The 20,061-nt window shown below is 42.4% G+C and overlaps 1 protein-coding gene across 1 annotated transcript in view; it reads right to left on the reverse strand.

The window, feature by feature from the left end:
* Nucleotides 1-18,434, reverse strand: part of ADAM28 (ADAM metallopeptidase domain 28) — a 72,748-nt gene extending 54,314 nt beyond the window's left edge. Inside the window, exons 1-3 of the mRNA XM_083588503.1 lie at nucleotides 17,737-18,434; nucleotides 3,422-3,528; nucleotides 1,224-1,300 (exon numbers count right to left, since the gene is read on the reverse strand). Of these exons, the coding sequence (XP_083444629.1) occupies nucleotides 1,224-1,300; nucleotides 3,422-3,528; nucleotides 17,737-17,788 (236 nt within the window). The 5' untranslated portion in view covers nucleotides 17,789-18,434. The remainder of the gene's footprint in view (nucleotides 1-1,223; nucleotides 1,301-3,421; nucleotides 3,529-17,736) is intronic.
* Nucleotides 18,435-20,061: the final 1,627 nt, after the last annotated feature.

The raw sequence follows: 20,061 nt of genomic DNA on the forward strand, positions 1-20,061 counted from the left end.
CTGGGGTTGTGGCGCTCGTCTCGCTCTATAGGCCGAGGAAGCCGACGTTTGTCCGCAGACAGTTTTTCCGGGTCATGTGGCCAGCATGACTAAGCCGCTTCTGGCGAACCAGAGCAGCGCACGGAAACGCCGTTTACCTTCCCGCCGGAGTGGTACCTATTTATCTACTTGCACTCTGACGTGCTTTCGAACTGCTAGGTTGGCAGGAAAATATCGATTATTACCTGATAATAAATGGTTTTTAATAGAGGGTGAATTGAATGGGTGGAGGGGTTGTTGGAGGAGAGGCAGAAAGAAGAGCTAATTTGTCCAGGGCTAGGGGGCGCAATCTGGACAGTTCTGCCAGGGGCGCAAGATCACCTAGCCTATGGCTCTGCTGGTGGGTTGGCCTTGTGCCAACCTTTCTGCTCCCCTCCTTTCCCTTTCCTGCCCAGTAAGCATCAGAGACTCAGCTCTTGGGAGGTCATGTGAGTCCTGCTGCCTTCTGCCACTGCCTGTTTCCAGCAAGTGTACGAACCACTATAGTAAAGGACCTTCATTCACTGCTCTAGAGTATGCATTATTTCTTAAAAACATGAAAAATGTTTTTCTGGATCAAACCATTGACCATCTAGTCCAGTGTTCTTTGCAAGAATTTCAGCAACCAGCAAGTGGTGACTTCCATTGGAAACCGATTAGTGTTTCGGTTGTGGCAGCAGCACTTCCCAAACCCAGCAGGCATTTGGGGGGCAGGTATACTTTATGGGCACTCTGAACTGTTCACAAAAGAAAGCACATGGTTGCATAAAATTTTCATGTGCTTTGTGTCGTATGGGAACGCATTCACCCCTCCATGTTGCTCCTATATGTTAAGAAAGAAAGAAAGAAAGAAAGAAAGAAAGAAAGAAAGAAAGAACAGAGACCAGAAGTGGCACTGGTTCTATGTATCTTATAGAAACATTTCCATATCTCTTCCAATGTCTAAGTTAACCCTGACTGTGACTGAGGCCTCTCCCAAACATAATAACTGTGGGGAAAGAATATTGCCACAAGAATGTGCTCCTTATAACCTCCATTATTTTCTGCCATGTTGTCACCTTGAATATGTTAAGAAAACTGCAGTTCTAACTTAAGGTTACCAGATTCTTTTCAATGAATCCGGGGACACTTTTCAGCTTCAATGGATTTTGTATGGGGACTGATTTGTAAATCTGGGGGCGTCTGGTAACCTTATTCTAACTTACTTGTTTCTTTCGAGGTGAAGGACCACCTTCTCGCCATTCACTCTCATTTCATAGTCTGCAGCATCTTCATACTTGGCCTGCATTTGAAAAGTGTGGATGAGCAGCTGTTGATTAGAGGTGGGGGGTTTTGCGGGGGACAGGCAAACAAAGGAAAACTGCTATAGCATCACAACAACTGCTAATAAATACTGCTGAATTGAAGACCTCGTCCCAAGTCATTCATTTACGTCTTGAAGGCCGCAGTAAAGCCTCAGATCCGGGAAGATACAATTTCAATTACTACTAATTACCACCTCAATTGCTACTTCCCCAACCTGTAAACCTGAGGCCCATTGTGCACATTTGTACAGACATCTTTTTTAAAAAAAAGCTTTTGTCCCTGAATTAGTGCAGTAGCAAACATGGACCAAACCCAGAGTTTCAAGCATGTGTCACAATGAGCAAAATGGCCAATATATATATATATATATGAATAAACATTCACAAACTTTTTATTGATAACATTTGGATAGTTAAATTAAGGATCTGTACAGTTTTGTAACATGCAGAAAATAACATATGTTGATAAACCAGAGAGAGGAGCTGAGGGAAGTCAGGGGGGAGGGGGGAGTTGAAATTATATATATATATATATATATATATATATATATATATATATGTATATGTATATATAAATATAATTGAAATATATGTTGTTTGATTTACCAGATTCGCAAAAAAGCAGTTTAAAATTGTGTGTCATGTTTGAGCCCAATGGCTACAGAGCTAGCAGCCTGAAGAATGCCTAGCAAAGGCATTCTTCAGGCTGCTAGCTCTGTGGCCACAAACAGGGGTGGTGAAATGGGAAGGTGCCCCTGCCCCACCACTGGAGAGCTAACGAGTTGGTGCGCACATGGGCATCCCACTACCAGTGGGGTTTCCAGCAAGATATGTCACGACTGCTTCACCCCACCTCCTGGCCCTGGCCAGCCAGCCAGACGCATCAGGGCCTCTGATCTCCACACTATCTTCCCCCAACACAGGAAGCTGTGGTGTGCACTGGAGTGTAACATAAGCAGCATGTTTCCCACACCAGCACACATAGTCAAGTCTGGATGGAAATAACTACCGGTATCTGTTGGGAGAGGTGTTTGGAGAAAGTGTCTTCCTCCCTTCCTCCCTCCCTCCTGTACCTGCAAAGGCCAATTTTACTTCTATTCTCAATGCAGCTGTTTTGCACAAGAGCAGTCCTGCACAAAGCAGCTGTTCTAAAAATAAAAAAATACTGTAAACATGCCTTCAGCAGCAACCAGTGGAAATGGACACTGCATCATTTCCTTTGCGCTGATGGAAACAAAATGACCAGATTGTGGTCAGGTGCTGAGAAAAGGGATGTAGAGGTGGAGATAGACGGCACCAAACATGTAGAAAACCACAAAACCACCCCACGGTGCACTTCAGTGCATCCACACTTGAGCAACATGTGATTTTATGTTGGACTTTGTCCCTTACCACATAATCCATAGATTGGTTAAATAAAAATTAAATGGGGGGAGGGAAGGCGGAATGCAGTCTGCCGCTTGGACAAGGATGCTATTATGTTGCCTTGCCTCAGTTGCTTCGTTTCCCAGAAAGCAGAAGAAGCAACAAGGGGATCATCTATCTTGGACCTGGACCTCACCAACAGGGAGGAACTGATTGACAAAGTGGAAGTACTGGGAATCTTCGGAGGAAATGATCTTGTCCTTTTGAGTTTCATGACACAGAGGCAAGGGAAAGCTGAGAGATGCCCTCTGGACATTAAGAAGACTGATTTCAAAAAGCTTTAGGAGCTACTGGGTGAGATGCCATGGTCACAAAAACTCAAAGAGAAGGGAGTTCAAGATGGATGGGAGTTTCTTAAAGGTTAAATATGGAAGCTACAAATGCAGACAATTCCAATAAGAATGAAAAGTGGGAGGCATCTAAAGAAACTGATGTGACTGCATAAGGAGCTTCATTGGAAGTTTTCAAGCAGAGGTTGGAAGGTACATGTCTGTGGTGCTTTAGTTGAGAATTCTGCATTGCAGGGGGTTGGACTAGATGACCCTCAGGAGCCTTTCCAACTGAACAATTCTGTGATTCTATGTGAAAGGCACAAAAAACATGTACATGTCTGATGCATCAAATCCACCATGAATTGTTGTGTGTACACAACCAAACAGGCAGTTCTTTTTTACCTTGTGGTTCTGACTTCCTCCGACATCTCTTTTGTGCAATGCATGGATTTTTTGTGGATACACTACTTCGTAGTCCTTCACTCCAGGAAGTTCCTTCAGGGAGTTCCCTTCATTGAGGAGGAAAGAGAGAAATGTTTGCTTTATTCTGAAATTCCCTTTCCCACACATGATTTAATTGCCATTCATGTTGTGAACTGCCCTGTGCTCTTCAGATGAAGGGCTGTATATCAATTAAAAATAATAAAATAATAATAATAACTTAAGTGAACAGTCCAGCATAGACCCTGTTTCCTACTGAAATGAAGCCCAGCTACATAAAATGTCCTTCTCTCCATACAAATTTCTTTTGCATGGTTTGTTTGTTTCCTGAAATGGCTGATTTAACAGCCTTTGACAGGTGGTGGCTAATAATAACAAATGCACACACCCTTGCTCCCTTGCTGAAGGAAACGGTTTGGCCACAACCCAGCAACATAACAAATGAACATAAGAAGAGCCCTGCAGGATCAGGCCCATCAAGTCCAGCATTCTGTGCTCACAGTGGCCAACCAGCTGAGCACAACAACACTATACCCAGTTGTGATTCTTAGCAACTTGTATTCAGGGGCACACTGACTCCAACAGTGACAAACCTACAGCTAAAATTCTATATATGCTTACCTGAGAGTAAGCTGCTTTGAACACAATGGGACTTACTTTCGAGGAAATGTGCATAGGATCCTCCCATAAGTTTTGCAACCTGCTAGCAAGATGTAGTCTGGAGGAGACTACTTGCTGTTTGGGCCTGTCTGTTCATTTCAGCTAATCCTGCACCCAAGGTACATGCAGAAAATGTGTGAGCACACAAACACCCTTCTTTTCTGTCAAGGGGCACAGTCCATTTGGGGCTGCATGATGGCAGTGAACAGCTGAGTGAGAGCCAGTGAAAGGCAAACTGAGAGACTAAAGTGTTCTGGACTAACCCCGCTTCACTTCCCACAATGATTCTCTGTTTCAATTTCACTTTCATTTATTTGGACTACAGTACAAGGGTCTTAAGCATCAAATGCAGTAGAGCGTTATCAAAATAATCACAGCAGAGTAAACACCAACACAAATGGGGCCTTTAAAAATAAGAGTATAGCAAACATCCATACACACTCAGAAACAATTAAAACTACATCACAGGTGTGCATTGCGCATGCACAACGGGCCCCCACAATGTTGGGCACAACCTCGGCGCCTCTGATCAACATCAAGTAATTTGTTGTGTTGTGTTTCATGATGGGCGTAAAGCCGAATAAACATTTTGATTTGAATTTATAGACCACTTTGTAACATAAAGCCATACAAGCGATGTGAAAGATAAAAACAGAATAACACACAAGTCTTGAAAACAATACAATCAGGTTAGCTCAGTCAGCAGAGCACAAGACTCTTGGATCCTGGGTTCAAGCTCCACATTGGGGGAAGGATTCCTGCATTACAGGGGGTTGGACTAGATTACCCTCATGGTCCCTTACAACCCAACAATTCTAAGATTCAATGATTTCAGCAAACTCTAAAAACATTCAAACCATCTTTACAAACTCTGAAAGCAATAAAACAATTTCTTCACACCTCAGGGTGTGAAGCCTTCTTAAACGTGTGTGTGTGTGTGTGTGTGTGTGTGTGTGTGTGTGTGTATTCAGTAGGGGCCAGACAATCATGATGCTAGCTATCTAATTTCAACTGGAAATTGATTCCAGAGAGCTGGAGCTGCAGCAATAAGAGACCAGTTTTTAATACAAGCTAAGAGCACCTCTAGGACATATGATACTCTCAGCAGTACCCACCTGACAAGTGCAGCTGCTGGGCAGGGACAGATGGGTTGAAGCACTGTGTGCATCATGCACCCCCTGTTGCACTCCCTTAAGTATCCCACTGCACTCAGTACGATGGAGTGTGCCCCACGTTGCTAGCGTTTGTGTAACATTCCATTGCAACCTCTTTGCTTCAGGCAGCAAAATCTCTTAGGGCTGTTCCTGTACACACAATTGTTTTTCTCCCCACACCCCACTGGGACAAGTGTTCAGCATGGCTGGGGGAGGTAAGGGGGAGGGCTTAATGGAATCCAAAAGCCACTCCACAATTTTAGCTAAATTATGTTACTCTATATCATGGTCCCCTTATAAAAACCACAGCTAAGTCAAAGGGTCAGGGAAAACACCCCTTTTTGAACACTGGGTTAATTGTTGAAGTGGAAGTTCTCCAAATGCAACTGAATGAATGGGACAATAAATGTACTGTATCTACCTTAGATGCACCAAAGAACTTGTGCTTTCCCAGGATTCACCAATACTATTTTGCCTCTTGTGTTCCATATACAGATGCTAAGTAGACGGGAAGTTGAATCTTACTTCATCACACCAGCCAACAGAAACTAGCAGAAGAAGCAGAGATCAGGCTGCTTGACACAAAAGAGGGGAATGCCCAGGCTCAAGGCATGACTGGTGGGAAGTGCTGCTCTTTCCCATCCTCCAGCATCTGCTGCCTGAGGTAGCCGCTTCACTCTGCCTAATGATAAGGTCAAGCCCAGTGGAATTTTTGATCCTTCCATGAATAAACAAGCTTGGGAGTCCAATACATTCCATGTAATATTTTCAGCTGAATTGCCCTAAGACAAGTATCCAACATACAATATTGCAAACGCTACACATTTTCAAAGAGAAAACTAGAACTATGCTTGCAACACTTCCATTTTCATATCATTGATCATTGCCGAAGCCCACCCTCCTAGCCACTCAAAGCTCTGTTGGTGCATGTGCCATGTTCATTTCCTCTTCAGCAGCTTGTCTTCCACTGTTTTCACAGTTTGTTCTTAGGCGAAAGATATGCTAAGAAAATGCCCTTCAACATGTTCAGATGCAATGATTCACAATGCACCACACCAATAGCACCATGCAAAATGGCAGGCTGTGCACTACAGGAGACTCAGAAGAACCTGTGGATCAGGCCAAAGGACTATCTAGTCCAACATCCTCTTTTCATGCTGGCCAACCAGATGCCTATGGGAAGCCTGCAAGCAGGTCCTGAGTGCAATAGCGTCCTCCCCATTTGTGTTTTCTGGCAACTGGTATTCAGAGGCAGACTACCTCCAGCAGTGGAGGTAGAATGCAGCCAACATAACAAATTACCACTCATAGTTTTACCCTCCATGAATTTGTCTAATTCTTTTTTAATGTCATCCAAATTAGTGGCTGTCACCACATCTTGCAGGACTGAATTTCATTGCTTAACTATATGCTATGCAGAAAGGTACTTTCTTTTCTCTGTCCTAAATTTTCTAACTTTTTTTTATTTAGTAAATTTATATACAGTGGTACCTCAGGTTACATACGCTTCAGGTTACATACGCTTCAGGTTACAAACTCCGCTAACCCAGAAATATTACCTCAGGTTAAGAACTTTGCTTCAGGATGAGAACAGAAATCATGCTCCGGCAGCACGGCAGCTGCAGGAGGCCCCATTAGCTAAAGTGGTGCTTCAGGTTAAGAACAGTTTCAGGTTAAGAACAGACCTCCAGAACGAATTAAGTACTTAACCCAAGGTACCACTGTACCACCCTTCATCCAAGGACCACAGCTCGTGTGTAAGACATGATGTATCTCTGTACTCAGCTGAGATATTAACTGCCAAAGACTGGAGGAAGGGGCTGAGCTCTGAAGAATGACAATGTGTGTTAATAAATCTGCAAGGAACTTTCTGAATCAGCTTATTAAGACTTTTACGTATTACAGATGGGAATTTATACTATGCAGTTTTTCATCATTGTAATTCCTTTTCATACATTTATAATCCATCTTTCTTCTGTCACAGAACCCAAGGCAGCATTCATGGGTTTCCCGGGGTGTCACCCAACCTGACACTGACCTGTCTACTTTTCAGCAAGGTTGTGGCCTTCTGCTCCTTCAGACCATGTTCTTGGACCAGCATCTTCTCCTCTTCTCCCTCCCCCTTGTTTTATTTACCATTCAGCCAGTGGAAGAGTTTTGTGGAAGCTAGCTCCCTACTTCATGTCTTTCAGTTGATCTTGACAGTACTACGCTACTGTTGTTGCTGTTTGAAAAGGACAATCTACAGCAACGGGAAGCCAGTGCAAGGCAACTTTGATGTGATAACCTTTTTACGCATACACATATCACAACAATCTCAACCTAGGAAGGAAGGACATCATTTCACAAGTGTCACTCCAGGATGAAAGGGCAACATTTCACAAGTGCAAAATAAAACATTGTGTTCCAGTAAACAAAGTGGTTATGATTAGAACACAAAGCCCCCTTTAATGTTTTATTTTTTGTCAATTTGGAAATCTAGACTATAGAATATTCCTAGCACTGAGACACAGAAGAGTCAAAATGTCTCAAAAAGCAAAGAAGTCTAAATCCCATAAGTACTGAAGATGATGATTTATTTTCAAATCCAACAGAAAGTGCTACTTTAGAGTTGGAGAATTGTTGGAAACAGTTGCCTACCTGTCAATCACCAGATGGTTTGCTCTTAGGACCAATTAGCCTATGATTGTTGACAGCAAGCTCTCCTAATAGCATTGAAAAGTTCCTAATCATAACCACTTTGTTTACTGGAACACAATGTTTTATTTTGCACTTGTGAAATGTTGCCCTTTCATCCTGGAGTGACACTTGTGAAATGATGTCCTTCCTTCCTAGGTTGAGATTGTTGTGATATGTGTATGCGTAAAAAGGTTATCACATCAAAGTTGCCTTGCACTGACTATGACTCCCATCATCCCTGACCATTGGTGATACTGGTTGTGACTGATGGGAGTTGGTGTCGAAAAACATGTGGAGAATACCTGGTTTGGGAGGGCTAGTATACACACTCATATGCAAACATTTCAAAATTAGCACACTGCTTGGGAAGGAGGGTCTACATAGGGACTAGTCACATGCCACTCCACTTTTAATTACTATTTGTTGCACAGTTGTTGCTGCATTTGCCTATCTCTGTGTGCACTTGTGTGCTAGGATAGTGAGAGAAAATTTTTCATTTATGTACTTTGGTGTTCATTTATATTCAGAAAATATATATATAAACCTCTTAATTAGAAACAAAAACCTTCAAGTGGTGTACATAAAACAGTTATAAATAATATGCCGATAAAATCAGAAAATATTAAACCCTAGTATACCTAACTAAAGTACATATCTGAAAAACCTTGCTGAAAAAAAGTTTTGAATAGGTGTCTATAATAGTATAAAGAGGATACATGCATGATGTAAATAGGCAGAGTTCCAAGGTCTGCTGGTGCCACACGAAAGGATGAAACCCCAGCAAAGATTATATGTCACTTGTAAAAATGCAAGTTCTGCCTTTCCAGCCATAAAGGCCTTGGAGGTGGTGTGATGGATATATAACCACCATGGGTTATCTTTTGGGTTTTGTGTGAGGGTAAACTTAGAACCTTGGAGACTCAGGGAGAAGTTGTCCAAATAAGAAAAGATTTATAAAAGTTGATAAAACAAAGGTGGTGTCAGTTGATAAAGGTCTTTCAGGGAACAGTTAACTTATTAATAATTATGCTAAATCTTGTGTATATTACAGGCTTCTAAACAAAGTAGTAAACACACAGCTTCTTTTAAACTTCAGTTGTTTATTTTAAGTTATTACTCTTCAGTTAAATATATTATAGGTTTCTAGAAAACATGGTAAATGCAGTGGCGTAGCGTGGGTTGTCAGCACCCGGGGCAAGGCAAGTAATTTGCGCCCCCTAACCCCTAACCTGCCGCCGCTGCCAGCTTCTTCTTGCTGCTGCCTGGTCTGGTCTGGTGTGGTTCTCTCCCGTGCTCAGCGCTGCGCTGGGCAGCCGCTGCACTGTCCCTCCCCCAGATAGTCCCCCTCTCTCTCTCCGCACTGCACGCCTGGCACCCACCCCCTCCACAGTGGGCGGCGACCCGGTGGCTCGGATCAGATTCACACAGCCAGCACTGCAGTGAGAGAGAGTGAGTGAGCCAGGTAGGGGCAGAGAGCTGCGAGTGCGAGCGCCCCCCCGATGTTGCGCCCGGTGCGGCCGGCCCCCCCTGCACCCCCCACGCTACGCCACTGGGTAAATGCGCAACTTATTTCCAGTGATTTCACTTCAGTTCTTTAAACTTAATTGCTCTGCTCTCTCTTAAACCACCTCCCCATCTGAATCTCAGAAACGGCTCCTTTTATTTTCCCTCCCAAAGCACTGGCTCCACCCCCCCTCTTGGTAGCCAATCAGAGAGAGGCTCCAGCCCTCTGGTGGAATTCTGAGGCACTGCATCGCCAGACTCAGCTGTCCATCACAGGTGGTCTAATGTAAGACATATATCTATTTCAGAATATAGATATATTATATTAGAAAATAAGCTACATATCAGAACAGAGAGGCAAAACTTGATACAACTGAAAACTTTCATATTACTAAGGAGGAAAAAACAAACAGCGGAGGTAACAGAAATGCCTTCACACTGCAGCTAAAGGCCACAAAAGAGGAAGCCCTCTGGCTTCCTGACGTCAGGAGATCCATAGTCTCAGTACGTCTCTGAGGACTTGCCATCCAATGCCTCATTCAGCTGACCATCTGAATGCAAAGAAGTGCAGAACAAAGACTTCAGTAATGAATGCAGTGGGTAGGCAGGGCCATGTGGGAGAAGATGGTTCTTTAAATAGCCATAGCCCCAAACATTAGGGCTTTCTTAATCATGGGGAGCACTCTAAATTGTCCCCAGAAACATACTGGAGTGATATGCCTCCCCCCAGTAACCCACAGTCAAATGCCTTGTCCATTGCATCTTGCATCAGCTGAAGAGTCTAAACCCATTTCAAAGGCAGCCCCACAAAGTGGGCACTGCAGTAATCTAACCTGGGTGTGACCAAGATATGCATAACTGTGGCCAGATCTGCTGTGTCCAAGAGAGAGCACAGCTGGTGTGCTAGTCAAAGCCACAGAAAGGCACTCCTGGACACTGCTGCTGCTACCTGAGCAAAGTCAAATCAAGAGGCAAGCTCAAATTGTGAATGTGGTATTTCAATGGGAGAGCAATCCCATCCATAAGAACGTAAGAAGAGCCTGGTTACTTGCATTTTCTCTTAACTAAGAAGCTCCACTTTTCCTCATCGTGGAGTTGCTCCATTTTCTTGATTTTTGTTGCTGCTTTCTTAACCTTTTCCAACTCTACAAAATCTTTTTTGAGGCATAGTGTCCAAAACAATATACAGTATTTCTAGTGTGGTCACACCATAGATTTGTATAACAGCATTGTGATATTTTCAGTTTTATTTTCAATTCCTTTCCTAATGGTCCCTAGCATAGCCTTCACCTTTTTCACAGCTGTCCCCACATAAAGAACAAGTTATATTCCCTAATCCTGGACCAGTTTTCCCACTGACCAGCAGCAATTCCATCTTATCTGAGTGAAGCCTCGGTGACTAGGCCAGGAGAAGGAAAATCCCTCTGCCTCCAGCTTGGGTTGAGAGTGGGCTCAGCAGAAAGAGGTTGAGTGAGGACTGACTTATAGATGAGTAAGCATTGGTTTATAAAGATGCAAAGCTAAGGAGCAGGTGACTTAGAGAGGAAATTGTGATGACTCACTCTCATGTTATAGAGCATGTTCTTTGCAAACTTTTCCATTCAGTTCAACCTGTCAACAACCTTGTTCAGAGGCCAAGAGCCTGTTGTGTCTAGAACGCACCCTGCCTTGCCACCCACCCGCAATCACCAGTGAGGACATGCATAATCCAAGGATTGTAAATCCAAATCCAAAGTTTGCCATAAGACACCAACAAGGTATCTAGGGAGAGATGGGGAACTTGTGGTCCTTCCAGCTTCCATCAACCCCAGCCAGCATGGTTAGGGATGATGAGAGCTGCACTCCTCCTACATCTGGAGGGCCACAGGTTCCTCATCTCTGATTTAGGGAGTCTGGAGGGCCGCAGTCTGCCTTACAGCGGAGCGAGGGCATGTTCAAATCAAATTTATCTGAAAGCAAACAACTATCTCTTGTGGTGAATCTTGCCTCTGCCACCCCATCCTAAACCTGAAAATGTACCTCTGTATGCTGATTGCCAAATACATTTTTTCCTGTCTAGAAGTGGACTCCAGAAATGGTTCAGCACAAATCAGTGATGGAGCTTATTCAGATGATTATAAATCCACAGTCCGTAGTATGAATGGACCAAATTTTCAATTTTAGTTTTCCTCAGTTTCTGCTATCCCAATCATAAATTCAGTTTGCAATATTCCAACATTTCTGCATCGGTTTGCCATTTATTTTATATCTTTAAGAAAGTGACCAAGTGAGCATTTTTGTGTGCATTTATCCTAATATACACATTTTTGCAAACAATTTTCTCTAATAGAGTGCATTTGATTATGTCATTTCAATTAATACGTGCATTTTTGTGCACACTTTCTCCTAACATACACATTTTTCCATTGGAGAACTGCATTGCAAAACTCAGAGAAGTGCAAATTTTGAAGGACAGCTGCATTTCTGTTTACATATTTTTGAGAACTGCAAATTAGATATACAGTATTTGCATTAAAATGTGAACCAAATTGAATTTCTCTTCTATCCCTAAGCTGAAATAGACACAAAATTGCAAAGTTGCTACTAAATTGTATGTGGACTATGGCAAAAAATATCTATTTCCACATGGCAGAGCTGAACAAACATATGGGTCACATGTATGCCACCTTCAGTTCAATGGTAGATGAAAAGTGGGATATAAATGTAAGAAAATATGTACTATTCACAGATGTGGATTATCCTCACACATATTCTCTTGCATGCCTAGCTTCCAACCGCTTGCCAAATACTAACTATATTTATCTCTGCAAAGTTTGCATGAAACTATTGCGTTCAGAACTTGGTTCTCTGGTTTAATTTTTATTTTTTTTAAAGAATCAGGGTTTTTTGGTCACAGTTTGTTGAGGCCAAGACTGTTTAATTCAGAATTGTTTTTTTTCTTTCAGGACTATTCATATCTGCATAGATCACGTGTGAGCATGCCTGCCAGGTATAAAGTTCACCCATTAAATTACTACTTTCAGAGACTTGCTAGTATGTTTAGCGCAGCCCAGGCATAAGACTGGCCTTAGGCTATGAAATGCTAGTAGTAGGAGTAGTGACTAATTAGCTTTTCACTGGAAAGGGCTATGCATAGAACTTAAACTCCTACTGAATAACAGGAAATGAATTAGGGAGTAAATGAGGCCTCATCACTACTCAGGGCATCAGAATGCTGGATAACTTTGCCCCAATACACACCCCTTATTCAGAGTGTATCTCCCACATGCTACAGAAATGGGTCAAAGTGTGTCAAGTGTGCAGCTCTGTGGTGGCTCACTTTAAGAAGAGTGTAGCTGAAGGGCAGGGACTTGAAGCCTGCTGGATCAGTTGCATAACTAAGTTTCCCATGGGAAACTTGATCATGCAGTAGATCCCTTTTGATAGTAGTTTTGCCAACCTATGGCTCAGTGCTTCCCAGACCCATAGCATATGGGTGGCAAATCCCCCTTTGCAGTTCCCAAGTGCTCCACAACCAGCTGGGTGCTTGGGAAACACAACACAAGCAGGACAACCCATTAGTCAATCATGTGACATCATAATGATCTCAGGTGAGTGGCAGGTGGGTTGTCCCACCCACCTACCTGTCAAAGTTGGTTGACAAAGGTATAGACAGGTAAATAATCTGGTCTGCCAGGCCAAAACGACAAGAAGAAGAAGAAGAAGAAGAAGAAGAAGAAGAAGAAGAAGAAGAAGAAGAAGAAGCAGAAGCTGCTCCCTGGTGTAGACAAATGACAATAAGATCAGGGGAAGGCCATGAAAATGGAAATAAGCCTGTGAGGAAAGGTTGAAGGTACTGGGTATGTTTAATCTTGAGAAGAAAAAAAGACTGAGGTGGGGGAGATGAGTACATTCTTTAAATGCAAGAAGGGCTGCTACTTAGAAGTAAGTCTCACTGTGTTCAATGGGGCTTACTCCTAGGTAAGTGTGCACAGGATTCTTTGGTAATATTCCAGGAGGGGGAATGAGGGGGGAATATAGTAGTACAGTGGTACCTTCGGTTAAGTACTTAATTCGTTCCGGAGGTCCGTTCTTAACCTGAAACTGTTCTTAACCTGAAGCACCATTTTAGCTAATGGGGGCCTCCTGCTGCCGCCGTGCCGCCGGAGCATGATTTCTATTCTCATCCTGAAGCAAAGTTCTTAACCCGAGGTACTATTTCTGGGCTAGCGGAGTCTGTAACCTGAAGCGTATGTAACCCAAAGTACCACTGTAGTAGTAGTAGTAGTAGTAGTAGTAGTAGTAGTAGTAAATGGCTCTGCTGGTTAGCCTGTTTTAAAAGTTGCTTATTAGCAGACCCAAAAGTCAGCAGTCTTCATTTAACTGATGAAATGATACTGCATTCAAACAGATGGATCTAGTGATCAAATGAACCACCCGCTGCTTAGAGGGTTTGCCCCGTGCTCCATGTAAGTGAAGTATGGACTAGGGACAGGCATTTGGGAATTGTGAATATCACACAGATACTTTGATGGTGGACTCCATCTGGATTTATTCCATCTCAGATGGCATGAGTAAGAGGGTGCATTATGGATCTTGTTCTCTGTGTGGGCGGGCAGACCTATTTTGGGTATGCCAAACCTGAAGGCAAATTATTCAACAGCAACCTGGAGAACAGAACATGCCAACAACTAACATAGGACTTGATTAGCAGAATGCAGGGTGTGGGCGACTTCACTCAGAGCTATTTAAGGACCCTGGCAGAACAACAACCCCTCATCCCTGAAACAAGCAGTGTGCTGCTGCTTTAGCTGCTGCAGCTTGTACCAAACTACACAGTGCAAGATAGTGCAACTGCCACCGTTGCATGATTTTCCCGATCTACCCATTTGCAAGCAGTATTGCACAAAATATGGTGTGTGGTCGTTGTGCTTTTCCTCCAGGCCTTCATCACACAACTGACCGTCAGTTGGGGGCATAAAGGTGCACAGTTGTGTTATAGTACACTGGGGTGGAGGACATTTTTCAGCCTGAGGGCCACATCCCCTTCTAAGCAACCACATATGAGGGGTAGGAGGAGCCAGAGGTAGGTGGAGCAATGAATGCAAATGTTATTTTTGTACTGTAGACTAATTTCTAGATACACTCTCTGCCATCCAAAAAGCATTATCAGAGTTCAAGGATATCAGATTCTCCAAGTGTCCCTATTTTCCAGGGACAGTCTCAGATTTACAGAAGCCATCCCGGTTTCTGATTTGATACTGGAATGTCCCACTTTTCCTTAGGATGTCCCTATTTTCAATGAAGAAATGTTGGAGGGTGTGGAGTTATCCAGCCCACAAGCCATCTGAAGGCAGTTCTGTATAGGGAAGTTTTTTTAATGTTTAATGTTTTATTGTGTTTTATATATGCTGGAAAGTCAGATGGACAGGGTATTAAATTAATAATATAATATAATATAATATAATATAATATAATATAATATAATATAATATAATAAAATAAATATAATATAATATAATATAATATAATATAATAATTGAATAGGACATCAGAGAAATGTTGGAGGGTTTGAGATATAATCCAGCACGGCCCAAACACTCAAAGATAGTGTGAAGCAGGTCCAGTAAGATGTATGACCCGAGGAGAGCCTGGGGAGAGTTCTGAGATTTGGAGGGCTGGTTTCAGGCCAAAGGTTCCCGTGGTACATGTTACAAGGAAGGATAGAGAAAGAGGAGGGAGAAGTGGCAGCTAGGGCCATAGTCAGTCTTTCTCACTAGGAGGGCTACCACACTGCCACATGGAACGTTGAAAAATTGAATGGGAAATCAGAGATTTCTTAATAGCAATGTGCCAGCGCCAGGGGACAGCACTGACAGGCATTTGCCAAGGCCCACAATTCTGCAGAACACCCCCTACCAATTCCTGGAGCTTCCTGACCCTCTGCTCCCCGCACTCCTTGTCATCACTGGCTGTTCACTTAGCTTCTTATGGCATGTAAACAGTGTCCCTAGAGCATGGGAATGGAGCAGGTACCTCAATTTGCCTTAGACAATCATACCAACTGAAGGGAGATATTTATGGGGCCATTTAAGCCTGAGAAGAAGGACTCTAAAGCACAAATGGAGAAGGGTCCAGAGCTGGGGTGTGCATACAAGCCTCTTTCCATAATGACCAAAGGAGTTCAGAACTCATGTTCAGCATCTAAGTATGAACAATGTTTCTTAGCATGCTCAGTGAGGTTGAAAAGTCTGTATCTGGGCTCAGAATGTGGGTGGGGCTCATAGGACACCATCTTTGTGCTCCATATGGGGGCCATTTCCTTCAGCACAGTAAGAAGCCTGGTCATTTATGCATGGCATCAAGAGAGGAACCGCACCATCAGAAAAGGTCATCTATTTTGGACTTATCCAAAATAAATGAATTTTGAAAGAACTTAGAAATTCCCAATAGACCTACTGGTGGCCCTTTGGGCCATATCTAAAAAAAGGAAGATAGAGAGCTTCAAGACTAGAACTAGAAAAAAGAGGAACATGACAATTCATTAACAGCTAGTGAAATTTTGGGATATTTTAAGTATGATCACACTTATTCATGTTAAAATAAGGGAAATGGAGAGTGATATCTGTGTGGAGCATGTTTATTATGTAAGTGAAGGATGTGAGTTACAAGGTACAGTCTTAACTAATATGGAAGATACTGTTTGATGGAGCATGAATAACTTTACTACATTAATCTTATTTGCACTACTATCAACATCAGTGAATTTATAATTTATTCTTATTGTTGACAATATGCAATATGTTGTTTTTTAAAAAATCTCTGCTGTATTTCAATTTGGTTTTGTTATTTTGATGTCAACTAAGAATAAGTCATAGGGTTGTATTCCACTAAGTCCTACACAGAGTACAACCATCGAAACTAATGAACCCAAGTTACGTACTCAGTGGGTAGCATTGAATATTACCCAGGAATACAGTCCTGCTGCTAACTGTAAATGGCCAACTGCACAGAATAATAGAACCCTAGAATTATAGAGGGTCACCTAGTCCAACGCCCTGCAATGCAGGAATCTCAACTAAAGCATGCATGACAGATGGCCCTTGCTCCCAGCTAAGTGTGTACAGTGGTTCCTCGGGTTACATACGCTTGTAACCCTTGTGGTTCCTTCAGGTTACATACGCTTCAGGTTACAGACTCCGCTAACCCAAAAATAGTACCACGGGTTAAGAACTTTGCTTCAGGATGAGAACAGAAGTACTCCGGCGGCGCGGCGGCAGCAGGAGGCCCCATTGGCTAAAGTGGTGCTTCAGGTTAAGAACAGTTTCAGGTTAAGAACAGACCTCCGGAACGAATTAAGTACTTAACCCGAGGTACCACTGTATAGGATTACAGCCTTACAGATTTAACATTACAATTGTCATTCCTTAATCTTATTAAATGTTTGTTTTTTTGAGCAAATCACACACACCACCCTTGGCTCTCACCCACTCCCATGGTTTCTCACTAAACGAATTAAAACATTTTGAGCAATGGATCTGGACAGTCTGAATATTAAGAAAGCCCTTTATTGAGATAATGTGTGCTAGCTGCCTCAAACATTCTAAAGTGTTATATAAAACACTATGTAGCATTATTCTTACATTTTTGAAGGGAAGAAAAATGGTTTCCTTTATTACTGTGGTCTGTGCCAGATCAGACCTGTGGGGTTTCGATTCTTGTAAGCTGCTGCACAAAATAACTGGAGTCACGATGGCTTGAATACAGTTCAATCCACTGTTACTCAAAATATAGTTTAGTTATAATCAAGCTGCTCATCATCACTGATATCATGCAAGTTTGTGCCTATGATTTATATCTCACCCTTGCAGCCCGTTTAAAACTGAACACACTTTTCCTGTTAAAATGCTGCTTTCTTCCAACTTCTTCCAACAAACCAACCCTCCCTTTCTAGTTTCTTGGAACTCTTCATTCCCAAATGACTGAAATACTTTCTTTTGTTCCACACTGTGACATTCTCAGGACTTTCCAACTGACATTCTCAAGCCCTGTTTCAAGATGTAAAAAGATAAAACAGCAGAAAAGAAAAGCATCCACTCAGGAACAGAAACAAAGTCTCTAGGAAACTTTCCTTGGTGCGGCTGTAGAAACTCATACTGGGTATGTGCTGGCTTGTTAATCATTAAAAACACTGACAAAGCTATAGAAGCTAATCAGAGACTACACAAGTTTTCAAAGTTCTGATGGAGTTTTGCTTTTTGGTTTTGTTTGGCTTCTTTGAAAAAAAAACAACCACCTTACCTTGATGGTGAAGAAGTACCATGCAAGTCGTAACAAAGAGGCCTTTGATCATTTTGGGCAGGGGGTTGATGAGGCGACGGAGTAGCCCTTTGATTTCAGAAGCCGAAGTGCCAACTTGAGCTGTCTCCAGCCTGCCTTTGACTGTGCAAAGCAAAGAATGACTGCTTCGGCTTTATTCTTGCTGCTACATGAGGAAGTGTTTACCAAAGGTGTTGCTCAACGTCCAAGTTGCAACAGTGCCACTGCAGGGCAGAACTTCAAGCTGACTTACCTGGGGTCAGTCGACAGGTGAAGGATAGTTTCTTGCAAGGCATTTTACTTGCAAGTGAAAGCACCAAAGACCAAATTAAATTGGTAATGTCTGAAGTTTTCTTTGGCCTGGATGTTAATAGAACGGGTATTTTATTGAACTTGCCCCCTCCCCACACACCTTTTTTGTTGTTGATGGGGCTATTAAATGTAAAGGAAGGGGAAGAGGATAGCAGAGGGTTCTAATTCCTACAATGTTCTGAAAACAACAAATTTTCTAATCAAGTATAGAAGAGTTCAGGAAGTATTTTACTAGGTTCTGGTTATATCACCATTTGTTGCTTGGGGGGCAGGGGAATAAACAATGGCAACTTCTGAGGCACCGTAAATGCTAACAGAGTTATCATGGTGTGGATTAAAGACTAGTTGCATCTGGCAAAGCAAGCTCTAGCCCCCAAAATCTTATGCCATAATAAATCTTGTCTTCTTTAATGGACCTCTTTGTAGACTTTGCCACAACAAATTCAGCACAATTTTCCCCTTGGAATTTGCTGTTCATGCATTGTGAGTTCCAGTTTCTGTTGATGTGTGTTTTGAGGGAAAGGGAAGGGCTTGAGCAATAGACATGAGACAAGTCACACTGAATCATTTGACTGCATCAAGGTGATTTCCCCCAACACCCTCTCTTCCCCCCATCTCCAGCAGAAATCTTGGGTGTTCAGGAGCAGGCTGAGATTTAAAGTGGGTGTGAAAGAATGATCAGCATCTGGATCCTAACAAAGGCAAGGTGAAAATCTCCAGAGAATGGGGGGAAAGAGAGGAAAAGATGAAGATCTAGTTTCAGCTACTTTATATCAGGTCTGCAAACTTGAATCTGTTTTGGTGAGAGAGATTCTTTTGTTCTACGATTGTGTGGTAGTATGGACTTTTTAAACACACACACATGTAAACATTAACAATCGTCTTTTGTTCTAAACATAGGTTGCAGGTTTTGGAAGCAATTCAATGTGTGCTTATTTGAAAGTAAATTTCTCTGAACTGAGTGGGACACTTCTTAGTAAAGTTGCATGGGATTGCACTGTATGTTTATTAAATTGCCTTAGGCTTATAGTTTGGTAATATGTTCTTTTTCTCCAAATTTGATTAATTAATGAGCTATGCAGTTTACTAATCTTTGCTGACAGCCCTACTTTATATGGCTACTTAAGGACATGGCTCACATACATTATGTTTGCCCTTTTATGTTATGGTATAATAAAAAAGTAAGGCTGTCATCATGTTGCAGTTAACATGGCTGCCAGCAGGAGGCCATGGCAACTCCAGCATAATGACAGACCAGTGAGCGAGCAAGCAGGGCAGGTAGCAGGAGGCCCAGGCAAACAGAGTGGCACTTCAGAGAGCAGTTTGGCAAACTACTCTCTGAAGCACCTTCCATTCTCCATTGAACATTGGTGTTTAAAGGAGGATGGGAAGCACTTCAGACAGTGTTTTGCTAAGGTTCTTTTCTTTAATTCTTTAGAAGATTTATAAACTGCCTGATCAAAACTCTCTCCAAGCAAGGAACACATAAAATAGATAACACACAGTTAAATGCACAAGCCAATTAAACAACCAATGTGTATAAAACATTTCATAATTTATGAAAATAGTGCATATCCCTATTTATTCTGCTCACATTTTTATTGACATACCCTCCAACATTTCTCAGATGAAAATTGGGACATTTCTCAGTCTCTCACCCCCCCCCCCAGCCTCCTGGACCCTCCAATTTTTGTGCTCCTCACAGAGCATTTCCTGTCAGAAAAAGGGCGAGTGCCACCATCACTATGCCAACAGATATCACTACACCACACATATATTCCACTGTCCTAAGAAAACCCCTTAATCCCTTTATTTTATTTTTTTGTAGATTTACAAAACACACCAATAAATAAATTTTAGAAAGCAGCAGGATTAGGCGCGGATGCACAAAGCATATGCATATATATATAATATCAAGACTCCTTACACTCTGCTGCACTCCCCCTTTCTTCCCACCCAGGGTGGCCCTGCCCTCTGCCTGCCCCTCAGAGTTGG

This window comes from Podarcis filfolensis (genome assembly GCF_964270895.1).
Source record: "Podarcis filfolensis genome assembly, chromosome: 15".
Lineage (NCBI taxonomy): Eukaryota > Metazoa > Chordata > Lepidosauria > Squamata > Lacertidae > Podarcis > Podarcis filfolensis.